Source organism: Neodiprion fabricii, chromosome 2 (genome assembly GCF_021155785.1).
Source record: "Neodiprion fabricii isolate iyNeoFabr1 chromosome 2, iyNeoFabr1.1, whole genome shotgun sequence".
Lineage (NCBI taxonomy): Eukaryota > Metazoa > Arthropoda > Insecta > Hymenoptera > Diprionidae > Neodiprion > Neodiprion fabricii.
The window spans coordinates 35,330,579-35,345,894 of record NC_060240.1 but is presented as its reverse complement, the minus strand read 5'-3'; the positions used below and the strand labels follow the sequence as shown (position 1 = coordinate 35,345,894).

The following is a 15,316-nucleotide window of genomic DNA, read 5'->3' as shown; positions in this document are numbered from 1 at the left end:
AGGTGAGACCAGAAGGAGAGAGCCAGCGTTGTTTATGTACCGAAGGCAATTAAAAAGCAATTAACGGCTGTGGTAATTGTATATTACGCTAGACGCTCCGTGTGATATTAATTGTGACTACAGGGGTGTGAATTTCGGGGTTAAGGTAGCATTAACGCGAACGCGGCGAGGTAACCGCGGAGGCACGGATATTGGTATCCAGATTTTCCCAATTATTACCACGGTTAATCCACTCTCGAGTCGTCTTCGCAATCTGATAGGATTCTTCAATAATTAGAACGAGATTCCCGAACTCATTTGTTTTCCAACGACCGTTGGAACTGGAGTGAGGAAGAGCTGGTAGGGAGGAAACGGAATTATCCCTTCGCACTCGCGTTGGTTAATATCTCGTTAAAACTTGATTAAAGACCACGAGAACAGCGCGCTGTGCCAAAGGTGTTCTTCGAAAGCTTCGGTTGAATGAAAATAACGCAGACGGACCGATTCGAACGGCGTATTTATAATATGCATACGGAGTTTACAATTTGTATAATGACCGTGGGGCAGTTTCGAGACGTGAATATATTTTATCGGAAAATGAATGTCCCTCGGGTGTAGAAAATGACGCGTTAGTGTGGGAAAAAGCTTTCGCACCGTAATTTAAAATCAATACGAGAATCAAGTTTGTGAGATATTTTGTCTTTAATTTACGTACATACGTAGCTCGGATGTAAAAGAAATTACAACACGAAGGTCATTTATTTGCTAGATCAGTGAATCTGACTGTAAATACGCGCGTCTTTGTAATGAAACGGATTGTCTCATCAAGCGGAGGTTAAATTAAGAGGACGAGATGTTTGAATTATTCAAAAGTCGGGACCGCGTGATATCGTAATCAACCTCCTGGGCGCCGGCTGACATGACCAATCCATCATTTTGACAACCTTATGGAAAGGCGAGTCTTTACACGTTCGCCAAATTCGTGTACATATCCATGTATTGTGCGTACGTATTACACACACCAGGCAAGCCTGCCGGGGCGTGCATAATCATCATTCCTGCAGACTGAGCTACTTTTTAACGACACTCGACACTCACCGCACGCCTCGCGCTTCTCTAGACGTAAATATAATTCCATATTCGAAATTATCCGAGAGCAGCGTAGCTTGCCGAGGTGGACTCGCTCACCTGCTCGCACCCGCCACTGAAGCACGAAGAGCGAGAGAAAAGGAGAGAAAGAGGGAGAGGGAGAGAGAGAGAGAGAGAAGGACTCGCCGGTATACGCAGGCTGGTCGCGTACCTGCGAATTTCAGGCATGAATTATTCAGGTGACATCTCTGACGCACTAGAATTACTCCGACGACTCCTCTTATAACGCTGATTGGATTTCCAGTCTTTTAGCACCCAGTGACATGCCGTTGATTCGGCCTTAAATTACACGACGAAGACACGCGAGAGTCGTCCTGCGAAATTCTCCATCTCTTGGACAATGTCGAGAGACTCCAATCCGGATAATTAGACGACGAGAAAAACAAAATCCTCACCGATCCCTGGACGAGCTTGTCTATAACGACCACCATCCCTCGGTCGACTCTGACGATGGAGATTTTTCATCTGGTATTTCTGATCTTAACTTCCGGCAAGTCCCCGCTGGATCTCTCGAGGCTCCGATCTCTCGCGGAGTTATTAAATGCTGGATTTGTTTGTTTGCCCTCTCCCTCCCCCCCTCCCTCGCTTTTCGTTTTATACGGCCCAAGGGGGACTCGTGATAAAACTCATGGAGTAAAGGGGGGGGGGGGGGGGGGATAACATAGCGAAGAGACATCTAAACTGATACGGAACGATACTTATAAATCACAGTTTTTTCTTTCCAAGCCGGTAAATGTTTTAAAATTTAATTAATGTACCGAGGGCACGCGAACTCTCGTGTGAAAAATGAAATTGCGATTAAAAATTAATCACGATACGCGCGCGTATGTATAATAACACGACTGATTAGTGTGAGTTGGACGTGGACCACACTCATCGTTGGCACAAGTTTCACACGTCACCGCAGTTTTTTTCTTTTCTATATTGCTGCAGCTTGCGGCTGCAGATTAGATCTGTTGACAGAAGCGAGTTATTGCTTCGCGGAGACTTGATTCCGCTGCCCGGGGCGGTTGGTATTAAATGAGAAATTTCATACGATTTTTTTCAGTTGCGTACATGATAGACGTGAGTGTTGTTCTCTTGGTTTGTGCTTCGTTCAGGCGCAGGACAAACTCGATCGAATAATCTTGTTGAATTTTAAACGGAACGTATATACATTAGAGTGGTCCCTAGTTCGGGCTATATAAATAAGTAATAATCTCCTCAAAAGCACATATTTCTAATCCTCAACCCTCGCTTAATGACTGTGATGTTTACCGGTCAAAATATACACTATTTTACTGAAGTTTCTGAATACATTTTGTCGCGGGACTAACAATTTGCAAAAAAATCTGTAACCATAAGAAATTATTGAACATTGATTCTTACTGTTTGATAAAAAAAATCGAATACTAAGGGTGTGCAAGCGAAATGTTTTTATTAAATATTAGAATGAAATGCTCACTGATTTTTCGAGGTGCTAGATTATTTGCAAAAAATTGATCTTGCGACGAAACATACACCGAAAGTATAGTAAAAACGTGTGTATTTAAAATAGGAAACTTCATAGCCCGTGCCCAAGGGATTTGTGTCGAGATGGAGATCTGTGCTTTGCAAGAGATGTCCATTCGCTTGTCTGGAACAAATTTAATGTGTGGCTGGGTCGGAATTCGCAAAATTCCAAAATAAGGATGACCCAGCTAATGTACATGGAAACCCGGTATTTGGGGGCACGATTTTAACCTGTTTCTAGGTTCGGAGTCATCATTTACAAGGTGAAACTCTTTCACCCATCGCGTGTTTTCAAGCGCGTCGTTTGACCGCGGATCAATGAAGTGATTGGCTTGTTCGAATTCTTATTGCGTCCGTTAGTGTAACCGACCGAAAACATGCAGTTCGTGGGCACGACAGAAAGGCCGAAGACTCAACCTTGCGATATCCGATATGATAAAACAATCCTCGCAGACAGGCGGACAAATCTCCGCCCGGTAAGGCTTATCGGCGTTAAAAAGGTTGCCGGGAATCAGCGACGAGGGAACAATCCGTCGTCCCGACGACGATCGAGTTCTCTTGCAAACCGTGGCCAAGACCGAGCCGACGCCGCTTAAGTCCGGCTGATCGATTATACGACATGCACAGCTAGCCGAGGGACACCCAGGGAGAGCCCTTTGCCGGCGGGCGGCATTCTTGTAATTGAACTTCATTATCACTGTTACCTTGTCACTGCCGCCGACTATCCGCGCGGGTAATCAGCTATTGTTCACGGTCGAATATGCACGCGAGCCTCGTTTCCTTCCAGCTCATCGCTCGGGGCCGAGCTCCGGTTCCAATTGCAACTACACCCTGACAGACTCGACGAGCTGCTTTGATCGGAAATCAACGAGTTGACCACTCGGAAGTGAATTATCCTCCGGTAGCGGTGGTATAAGAGGCAATTCAAGGATTAGCCAACGCTGAAACAAGGATCGGCTATTCGGACAAACGTTATCAAATGTTACCCTGTGGTCGTAGGCATTCCAGGCAAGCTTTAGATAAGATGGGAAATTCCAACTGCGTGCTCAAAGCCGACGCGACACCTGCTTGGGATTGATAAAAAAAAGTTTCTTTAAAAGGAGGTGTTGATAATGCACGGACTGCTCAATAATAATATCTTGGCATAAAGCTTATTGCATGCATTTACGAAGAAAGACAATGCATAATATATTTAATACCGAATGAATAATGAATTCACGGTTTACTAAACATGTTAATGTGTATCAATAATTAGTAATAATTAATATTTAATAAAGTAGGAACAAATTGATGAGGATTTGACTGTAAATGGTATTTCTGCCATTCCCAGGTTGTGAATCTATTTGTCAATAAACTTTTCAAAAAGCGTTAGCTAACGTTAATAAACAGTTGTAGGCAAAACAAGCAGACGTTACCAATCGTTATCATTAGGGGTAGGATGCAAAATTTGCAAAAAAATGTGTTATCTGATACTTGAATGGATCCTAATTGCTGGCAAGCACCGCATTGCCTGCACTTTGAGCAACATTTTCCCTGAGGCAGAACAGACGGAGATTTCGAAAAATCAGGAGTTGGAAAACCGAATTTTCAACTATACCTTAGGGCTGAATAAATCTGCGAACGAACACCTACTTCGAGTTTTCGAAGGTTGCTTTCGGCATTACGTACAAGAAAGACAATTCACCGGACGCCCACGTAGGGAAAGTTGTTGAGCGTTTCTGGTTCTATATCTGAATTCTTGAGGATCGCGTGTCTGCGAGTAAGCAACTATAATGGGCGCTTGGTATACAAACAGCGATGAGAAGTTTGTTAAGCTCAAGTGGCCGGGGGGACATAGCGGTCCCCGCTTTCCATGTATCACGCAGTTAATTAAGCAATCTAATTGGACAAGACGTTTTCATGGCAGACCCTCGAAGTGTATCGGTCTTTGTGAAAAAGACGCTCAATCTTGTCTGTTGCAAGCTCGTTTAACATTGTGTTACAGGCTGCATATCTGGCACCGTAAATTGAGTGATTATTTTCTTACACATTTTCGTTCCGTATCTACGCGAACTCGTCATCGTTCAATCTCGAAGCATCAAGAGTTTTGAACGTAACAATCGTGACCCAATTTTTCGAAAGCAAGAAAGAAACGTAAATTTGTTCATTATAAAGGCATGCCGAGCTTGCCGCTTGGTTACTTTCTGCCAAGTTCGCGACTCGCTTTAAGCCCAGGCAACATGAGACGCAAGAAATTACGGAAATTGACTGAACTGATCAGGTTTTGGGGGTTACGCTGAAGCGAATGGTACAGGTACCTAATATTTACGCAACACCGCGAGTACTCCACCGAATCGTTTGATACGGTAACCGATGTCGATGGATCCGATAAAGCGTGTCGATGTTCGTCAAAAGGATCAAGAATCTCAAATCTTACTTCTTCCTCCGTTTACGGTCGAGTAAATATTCTGAATAGGAGGCAACAAAGAGGGCAAATATACCGTACCGCGGATGCCTAATCCGCAGAATAAACCGGCTTCTCAAAAGACGAACGAACATTGTGAATACCTCGAGGCGCGCGCGCCGGTGATTCGATACAAAATCCAAATGTTCCGCACGCGAATATATCCGTTTGATGTGCTCTTCGGTGTTCCGGGAATGGGGAGGCGGTTGTCGCCAGACCCACGAAAAGACCGAGGCCAACCGCCGATCGCGCAGTGTGCGGACTTTGGTCCGTACAAGCCGCGAGCCTTCGCCGCGGAAAATTGTTCTCGGTAGAAGTGGGAGGGGAGCATATAGGAATACGAAATTGGCGAAATAGCACAGCCCTTCCCCTCATCCCAAAGGCTTGTGAACCACACCGAAAGAGATAAAAGCAAGGATTATCCATCTCGACTCGGGCGTCTGAAGGCGGGACGGACAGGCATCCGAGAAATGCGGGTCCGTCGCTGTTGGATGCTCTCTTGACGTACCTGCCGCACTTACCTCACACCCTGCATGCGACCCGTCGCGCCGTTTCGAGCTCGTGTCTGCAGGGTGGGACAGCGGCGTTGCAGCTTTTCTCGACTCGGATGCGCACGCAGCCGCAGCTTTTGGCCGGCCGCGTGTGAGTGGCGAATTCCGTAGGTACACGACCAGCCGACCTAGGCTGCGTCCGTTTCTTGCATAGTTTAGCGGGAAAAAGTACACGTAGACAGCGTATTGAAAAAGAGAGAAAAATAAGAGGAGAGAAGGAAAAAAATGTTCAGCATAATATTGTAGTTACGCGGATGCATATTCATGAGCGGTGAGGCTCGAGGGGCGGGTGCTTCTAGCGTGCGGAGAAGAGCGCGGTCCTCTATCCTCGGGAGTAATGAAAAGGGAAAAAATGAAGGAAAGAGGAATCAAAAAACCTCTCCACCCCCATAGGCCCGGGTGGCTAAATTATTGACTAATTATACCGATCGCGATGAACCAAATTCCGGATTAGGATCGGAAATATCGCCGGGTGAGGGGGAGACTTTTTTTTGCCCACTTACACGTATATGTATTGATTAACGCTGGTCGCAGCCGGAGACTCTCGACGCGGTTATGTTGTCAATTAGTTGTTATTATATCAGGGCTCGAATCCTTCCCGCCCTCTCCTCCTCCCCCCCGGCGATCCATTATCACCCCTCGTCAATCCCTATAAAAGTCGACTCAGAGGCGGCGCCGCGTCGCGGCGAGGTCGCGAAATTCGTTACTATCGCATCTCGATCTTATCGAGGGGGGGGAGAACCGGGCCGGAATTTCATCGGGCCAGATAGGCGGACCGGGTATTGCTGCACCCCCGCTCTTACAGGAGGTATATTTCACCCCCGACGAACAGCATCCGCGACCTGGACTCCCGTAACCGATACTGCAGGCTACGAACCCGGCACAACGAGGTCTGAATTATCGCGTCAATCCGCTCGGCGAGATACGCCGATGCAGCGGCTGCAATAAACAACGGCAACTGCATGCACGAGACTACGATTTCCGTATTTATCCTTTGCTGTCCCTCTGTTTTTTAACAGCTGCGCGTGTACAAAATGTGGATTTGAGAGATCAGCGATGGTTTACTTGAACAGACAAATTGATGGTGGAAATTCAGCGGGTACGTACGACGTCGGCGAGTGCAACGGCGCGCGGATTTGCATCGCTGATATAACTACCCTGACAAACGGTAATGCGCACTCCGCGGACCGATTAGTAAATCAGGGGATTGAAATTTCCGGATAACCGCGGGCGACGCGGATAATCAATGCCGATTCCAGGAATAATTCCGATAATAAAGAGCTGGTAACAAGGCCCTCGCTCGCGGAACACCGAGAGAGCCTTAATCGAGCGGCAGCAAAGGTTGGCGGTGATTTCCGATTGCCAAAATCTCGCGAATCGATTACAACTGCCACGTGGCTTGAAATGAGTGTTCTAATTATAACCCCAAACCTACTGGTGATATATATATATATATACGTACACCTGATAATTATCACGCTGCACCGCGAGCTCGTAACTCGCTTACAATCTAATTTACTTTTTGATTTGTTACTTCGGAATCGGCGCGTTTATCCGGAGATCGCCTCGATTTGGTGTCGAGAATCTTCCGTATCTTCACGGTTAAACGATCCAAAGTTATAATAATGCGGGAAGAAACTCGAGGATGTCGGTCTCGGCTTTGAGCTCGTTTGCAAGAACTCGAGAGCCCCGCATCTCGGCGCATTGTTCAATAAAGCTCGGACGAGTTCATAACGTTGAAAATCCCGAATACTCATATCAGCGCGTGTTTCTCGCATCCTCCTTGTCATTCTCCTTCGTGAAACACTCCCCGCGAGTATACCGACGCAATATCAGCGCAGGATGACGCCTCGCCCCAACCAACCAGCGGGATAACTTCTCGGCTCCACTATTTGGCTTAATAAGACCGATCGGTGTGACGTACTAGCAACCAGCCGCGACGCCGAATGGCGCCTCAAATCCCTTCCCATTTTGGCAACAGTCTGCACGAGCGAAGGGGGGAAGAATGGGAGAACATTGCGATAAGAAAAATGGATGAATTGAACGAAGGCACTCGTCAAAGAGTCGAACGTTGAATGACGTTCATTTGCGGAAAGATACTTAATTTTTGTTCCAGTAAATTTAACACTAGAGCTACCGGAACAGTCAGAATTACTGGTTGTACAATTTCAATGTGAGATTTTTATTTTACGTTACATTTTTTCCCCGCCATGCTGCGATGAATTTCACAACGATAACCAAAGGAGTAGGTGATGTAATAAATATCATTTTTGTTTTCTCTACTTCATGTTACATTTTACCGCGGTAGCTCTAGTGTTAGCCGATGTGAGAAAAAGAAGAAAAATACACCCCAAAGACAACGAATTCCCACGTTGACAATGAATATCAGATATTGCAAGAACTCAAAGAGATTAAGACGAATCTTTTATGGGCAACTTGAGGGTATAATTCAACGGTCTGAAAAGAGGTATTTATTCAGTAAATATTAGGGTTAGTTACCCCCTTTAGGGAATAAAGAGTAAAACAAAGAAGGGAGAGGGAAAATCCCCCCGCTCGGATATTTGCGCACTAACTCAGGCGCGAGACTCTTATTTCGGGGATAGGTAGAAGCGTCTTAAAGCCAAACCTAAATCCCCGATAGATAGGTCGCGGGATACCGTCAGCGAAAAGCACTCGACCGTGTCAACTTTTCTCTAGCCCAAGAACTCTTTGTCTCTCGGACGTCGCGGGGTTGAATCGAGGCAGGGGCGGGAGAGAGATAGAGGAACGACTACGACGAAACAGACAGCCGTAGCAGCTCCCGAGGGGAAAAAGGATTGGAGCACGTAGGTGCGTGCCAGGACTGAAAAGGGCCGGGGATGAAGGGTCGAGGGTCGAGGGTATAAATAAAACATCGGCCCGAACCAGCTGAAGGATTTGCAAATGATTTTCCGGGAGGAAGAAAATCGGCGGGCAATTGATACGGGATGAATCGAGCCCCCGTCCACCCCGATCGCGGGGAGATCTCGGGGATTATAATCACTCTTCATTCCAACTTGACCCTGTAACGAGAGCTGTAAATTTTGAGAGAACAATTCCTTGCGGTCGGGCCTCCAACTGATCCGCACATCTGGTTTCTTCCCCCGCGACTCCCAGACGTTCGCAAGGCTGTTTTAGCGATAGGCCGGAAGTCCCGAGGCCCAAACGAAGGACAACCGAGCTCCGGATTACGCCGATTGGCCGTCGGCCAGCCACCGTAACCTCCGCTCCGCAGGTACCTCCTCGTCTCACCCCGGTAACTGGTGGAGAACCCGGGCGGGGGAACGGCTTCGTAAAATATCCAGAGCATCGTACATCCGTGCGCAGAATGGCGCTGGCCTCTCTTCCGGTGACCGGAAGGGCCGTTTACAAATTTACGACCCCCGCCACCCGATGTGGAATTAGCGTAAATCACGGGAGCAGCCAGCCACCCCCGACCCCTCGCCATCCGCCTCCTCGCCGATGCTCTTTTCTTCCTTTGCCCTAATCGTTATGAATAATTCCGAATGACGGTAGATTTTTGTTGCATATCGTTGGTACGTTATTCACGAAACAGTGGTGCAAGCACCTAATTATCCAGTGTGATTGTAATTCTCAATTATACGTTTTCTGGTAATTCGAAGCATAATTTATTTGTTTAGTCGGTTACATATTCTCAATTAATTAACCTGTCGACGTTGCACCACCACCAAACTATTTCCACAACGGTAATGAAGTCGAATACGAGTGACCGTATGTAACAAGAATAGCGGAACATATTGGATGTTTTTTGTTCCATCCACGAAACTCATTTTCACTTTCCACACCGGGCGATGTTTTTCAATTATGATAAAAAATGAAAATAGTCAAAAACTGCTGCTTTGAAAGGACAACTGGAATTTTTTCTCAACATACGAACACCCGTACAAATTGTAACTCACTCTGTTTAGATTCGCTCGTGTAGAAATTCGAGGGGAAAGACCTGAGCGTAGATTCGGCCCCAGACGGGACGCGATAGAGCATCGACATTTGTGGATTCGGTGTCGGTGGCCTACGGCCATTGTTTCAGCTGAATTTTCATTACACGATGTTCTTTTTTCGGAGTCGCGTTGTAGCATTAGAAATGATTGCACTGTTTACGAGATCTGAAAAGTTTAGTATCGCAATCCAATTGAGCAAGAGCCGTGCGGCTGCTGTTTAAAATTATTCCCTACACCACTAGAGCCGGGAGATTGTAAAGCAGTAAAGTACACGACAACATTTACCCTTAAGTGCTGCACTTGTCTGAAACCCCCGCCTAAACGAGGCGATATTCGATTTCGTTCTGTTCCTCCTCACCGCTCGACCTTAGTCGGGGGTGTATTTTTACCGTCCGGAATGAAAGGTTCCCTTCACGCGAAGCCCTCGTTTCGATAATATCGTAATATAATTGCGACAAGAAAGTTGGAGGATTTCCAGCACCCTCTTAACCGCGGGGGATATCGTTAGATGTCGTTTCGCGTCGAGGAGGTTGGGACGGAAACGGTTCGATCGGGGAAAAAATATTTTCATCGGAGAGAAAAGTTGTGAGTTTTTGTCCGCGTAGCTGGGTGACGTGAAAGTGAAGAATAAATAGCATTTCGACCCGCAGCTTGGAAGCAGATACGTATTCCGGTGGATCCGAGGACCCAATCAAATCACAATTCGAATCAAAAGTTCTCGAGTAGCAAACTTACTCCGCGAGGCAGTGCTGCGGGAGTGAGTACCTTGAGTGGGCAGAGAAGTACCCGGGAGGAAAAATAAACGCAAGTCCGAGGCAGAAAAGTGGACGAAGAGCCGAGGGGGAGTCGAAAGGTGAAAAGGGGAAAAGGGGAAAGGGAAAGGGGCGCCGGGAAAACTCCGTCTGGAGATTGCGCGACGAAGGGGTGAAAGGTCAAGAGCACTTCCAAATTCGGCAAGTTGAAATTCATGGCGTTTCGCTGGTCGCCCTACACTTCGTCGTCATTGTCCTTATCTCGGACCCCCAGCAGCAGCTGCCGCACGGCTCGGCTGCTCTCCTCTCCTCGCAGACGACACGGCGCGGCGTTGTTAACTTCAATCAAGAGTTATCGCGTGGTAATTCGAGGAGACCTTGGAGAACTTGACGGGTTAATATCGTCGAAAGGGAATTCAGCTGTCTGTGTGATATCGCACTCGAGCTTCACCTCCGGTTTTTATTATTCGCGTATCGTGTACGCAGCTAGACTGCTCGGGCTAATTGTACGCAAAGACTTTCTTGCAGCAACCAACTAGCGAACCACCCCTGCGGAGAAATATCGTTTTCCATCGTAACGTAAGCCGGCCAGCTTAGCTCGTCTCGTCGAATTTAATGCTTTCGTCGATATATTTGAAATATAAGTTAAGATGGATTCTCCGGAGCGGGGCTCGGTAATCCAGATGCATTTCACTTTCTGGTCGTTTTTTGTATAAAATGTATGTATTTACCTAAACTATATCACGTTAAAACATCGGGAACAAAAAAGATTCTCTTTTAAAACGCTCTAAAAAGAAACTTGAAAAGGTACAACGGCATATGAATCTATCGCAAAGTACGCACAAGTGCGATACATCATTTCCTTATTGGCAAATTGGCATCGATTGGCATTTATCATCCGCAGCCTACAGAGTTGTTGCAAGTTGTTTTATCGCGGAGGCCGTCGGTTTGTGCTTGAATCGAGACGCCGCGCGTTTATACGCTAGGGTTGAATAGTCGGCGAGAGAAAAACGGAATTCAGAAATGAAAAATTACATCATTAAACCGTCCGAGTCCCCGTTCGATGCCGCGATACAAAATATATCCCGACCCGTTGGATCATCTGCGCGAGTAGATATCTGCACCCTTCTCGATGAGGGGAAAGCCTCTCGGTTGACATTTCTTGGTCAACAAAGCGCGAGGCGAGGCGAGGCGAGACCGAGATGAAGCGAACTGAAGGCGCGAAGGAGACAAGCGAAGGAAAATTACACGGCGATATTCGGCGGCATTCGGGCGGAAATGTCAACGAGGGAAAGCCCGTGGCCTTTCGCCAATCGGGTATATTTGCGAATCGCTGAACCAACCCACCGCACGCCGAGGAAAGCGGAACGGGAACAGCTGCGGAGGTGTTTGTGTAGTTTTTTTTTTTTTTTTTTTTTCCGTTCCGTTCTTCCTTATCGCGGAAAAAAGACCCTGTAATACAGCCGAGGCATGGCTTTGAGTAAATTAATAAAAGTAAACAAACAAACAAAAAAAAAAAAAGTTTATTATTAGACGCCGGGAATCAGAATGAAAATATTGCCTCTCCTCCCGCGGCCCCGACACCCCCTGAATACACCCGAACCCCACCCACGTCAATTTAATGCTTGCCAAAGACGGCTTAAGGGGATTTACCAAGTTTTACTGAGAAAGCTGCTACCTACGTATTACAACCAACTTTGATGATGGAAAACGCGATTACGATCCCGACTGCAAAGAATATTAATAACCGATACGAGTGGCCTTAATTATTCACGCTTCTGAATACCCGTGTCGCGTATGTATTCGCTTATATCGTTCAATGAAATTGTGAAAATAAACGATGCACACGTACGTGCATACATCCAGTCCTCGCATTGATCTTTACGTCAGCCCGAGCTGCACTCTCTCGCGGGCTATGAAAATGTATAACTCATTCGGAATATAAAATATGATCACCGGGAGAAGAATGTCGGCGAAGAGATCATTTCCACCCGCGGCTCTTTGGTACGTTGCAAGGGGTGGCGGCGGCGGCAGCTCAGAAGCGAGATGAACCTCCCTGCACGTAGATATAATATATATATATATATATATATATATACCTATATATATTACGAGATAAAAAGTTTCGTTTGTGCCAAGTTAGAATCAACAAAGTTTTTTTTTTTTTCTTTTTTCTTTCCTTTCCTTCTGCTTAAAAATCCATCCATCTTTTGAGAAGCCGCAGAACACTGCAGGGGCTCAAGCTCAAAGAGCCGACTGGAGTTCTCCGCGTCGTGGCGTCTTCAGAACGCATTATCAAATCGTTTGTCTCCGTCAAAGTGACTCTGTCAGTCAAGTCGCTCAGTCATCCGATGATTTACTCCCATACTCTCCGGCATCGTCGTTATTATAACTCGAGGCCTGCCATTTGGCGCGTGGGAAAAATCGGACAGTTATTTTCCCCAACATCCATAACCTAGCTGCCTGCAACAGTCGCGAGGGGCGGAGGTTTCGAGCCTCGGCTAAAAGATTTCCCTTGTTTTTATTCCCACTCTGCGGTATTGCCGACCACCGTCTGGGAGAGAACCAATGGTGTTTCTCCGCGGACGGTTGACATATGACGCAACCTTTTTCCGCTATAAAACAGGAAATACAGATGCTGCGCTAAGGTGTGGTGTGTTTATTTGTCGGAATTGCAGTTCCTCGTTCTGGGGCTAGCTGCAGCCAAGCCGAGCTTAAAGTTTCTTGCCCCCGGTTAGAACCGCGGGGCGATAAGAAGGAAAAGATGATTTTCCACTCTGAAGGCAAGGTATTAGCTGTAGATAATTGGTTCTCTAACAACCGATGAAGATAGCGGAAGAATGGTTTCCATCTCGGCACCCCCGAGCATACACCAGCATCCCACCGGCTTCGGCTCCCTAATCGATTGGTACACTAATAAGATTCATCCCCCTCCCCTGCCCCTTCATCGCCCCAGCCCGCCGCCCTTCAGTTTCGATCGGTAATTGCCTCGGAACCTTGGAATCAACAGTTAGGCCGGAATCCGCGGGGCCTCTGCTTGCCTGCCACCTGACTAGATACGCTATTTGCACGGAGAAACAGGCATCGAAAGCACGTCGACTTCCGCTTCTCCAGCTGATGTTCGTCGATAAGTACACCGCCACTTTAAATATCCACAATACTGACCTGAGGATGGAAATGATGAAGAGGAGAAATTTTGACGCGTAAAACTTTGGTCTTGTATCTTTCAAAGAATGATCATTTTTTTATAACGCCGTTTGCTCTTTTCCCGTTCGTTCTACTCGATAGCAGAACGCTCTAACCGCCGCATACCTCGATCATTTTTTTCACCAGCCAGGGTGAGTTTGCTCTATATCCTCTTAAGCGAATTATACTCGGAGCCGATAGACGTTGTTGGTATACGATGGCAATTCAATTTACGATTCGCATGTTTTGATCAACCGAAGCAAAGCGTTTCCACGTTTACTCCCGTCGTGAAAATTCCCGATAATCGATCTGTACAGGAACGCGTACATCGTAGGTACAATCCGCACGACGAACAAGTTGTTACAAATGTTGAGATTGTTAATAGCAATTTTGCCGATAGCAATAAGAAAGAGATGCGCATTTAAATGATTGCGGTCGAATAATCTTCAGCTCGATCAATGCTCTTCTTTCTACACGCAGTCATTGTATTCCACGATGAAATCTCAATGGTTACAAATTTGTTGCCGATAACAAAGCCGTATCTCTGCATTTTGCAATGCCTCGTTACATAATGGCCGGTAATCTCCAGACGGAACGAATGGTTAGGTAGTTTTGGGAAAAGGGTATACGAGATGGGAGATGCATGCAGAGTGTCGCCGTTTAATCTTTCGCGAAGAATTTAAGAGACGTATAGTCCGTGCCGCTTTCGGGGTGTTTCGGCGCTGTCGCAGATTTATGACTCGATAAATCTCCGGGATCTCGATTGTGCGTATAGGTGCATGCATATATGCATGCGTCTACGTACCTTATACCCGCTTCGGCGGAGAGCAAGGCTTGAAGATTGAATTTGTTTTCTTTCCAGGAGACACGAGGGTTCGCAGGGCGTCAGCGCGGTTAACATCTCGAAGATCCTTGACTCCTTCTCGGTCAATTACGACAAAAGAGTAAGGCCGAACTACGGAGGTAAGTCAACGCTTCCGCCACTTGCAGCCTCCCCACCCGGCACTGCCACCCGCACCCCGACGCCCCGTACACACCCTATCATCTTGCTAATTTCATTCGCGGCTGCCTCGGGGCCCGGACGCAGTGCCTCCGAGTAGAACGAGAGATACGCGAGGCATCGCCGTTCTCGGGGTAATTAACCATACCCTAATAGACCGTAAGGTGGATCCGTTTCATTAGGAGGCGCCAACCTGTCTGCTCAAAATCCTCCGCGTCGCGGACCCTCGCCCTCTCCATCGATTCGTTGCTTTCCTCGAGCGAGGAGGAAAATCTCCGAGAGGGGAGAAAAAACGTCCCGTTTTATACCGCCCCGTAACTGCGTTCGAGTCTTCGAGGCGGCCAGCCATCGCTGACCAATTTAACCTGGACCACGCGTCGGAATGTAGAGAAGAAACTGAAGAACAAACCAGGAAGTAACGAGTCGGCCGTAAACGAACGACTTCTTGCCTCACGGAGTTTAGTTGCTCCATTTTCTTCTAATTTGTAAGGGGATGCCCGATGTTCGATGAGAAATATAACTATCGAGGGTCGATATTTTTTATTTACAGCCAATTGACTATGATTACTCGGAAGCCGTTTGACCTATTGATTCGAGATTCTGATCATCGCATAAGATGTCGGCACGATTATCGACCCTCTGGTAGGGTGACGATTTTTTATTTATCAAAATTACTGTTAAGATGAACACATCGGGCACCTATTTTTCCAACCCAAAATTTCGAGATCTCTCATTTCAAATCGAACAGTTTGGATATCCCCTTGAATAACCGCGGGGTGCTTTTAGGC

The 15,316-nt window shown here is 46.8% G+C and overlaps 1 protein-coding gene across 7 annotated transcripts in view; it reads left to right on the top strand.

Moving 5' to 3' along the window:
* LOC124174990 (gamma-aminobutyric acid receptor subunit beta) overlaps nucleotides 1-15,316 on the top strand; it is an 85,255-nt gene that overhangs the window by 20,719 nt on the left and 49,220 nt on the right. For all 7 annotated transcript variants that reach the window (XM_046554763.1, XM_046554761.1, XM_046554759.1 and 4 more), the window contains exon 2: nucleotides 14,391-14,491. In XM_046554763.1, coding sequence (XP_046410719.1) covers nucleotides 14,391-14,491 — 101 coding nt within the window. The remainder of the gene's footprint in view (nucleotides 1-14,390; nucleotides 14,492-15,316) is intronic.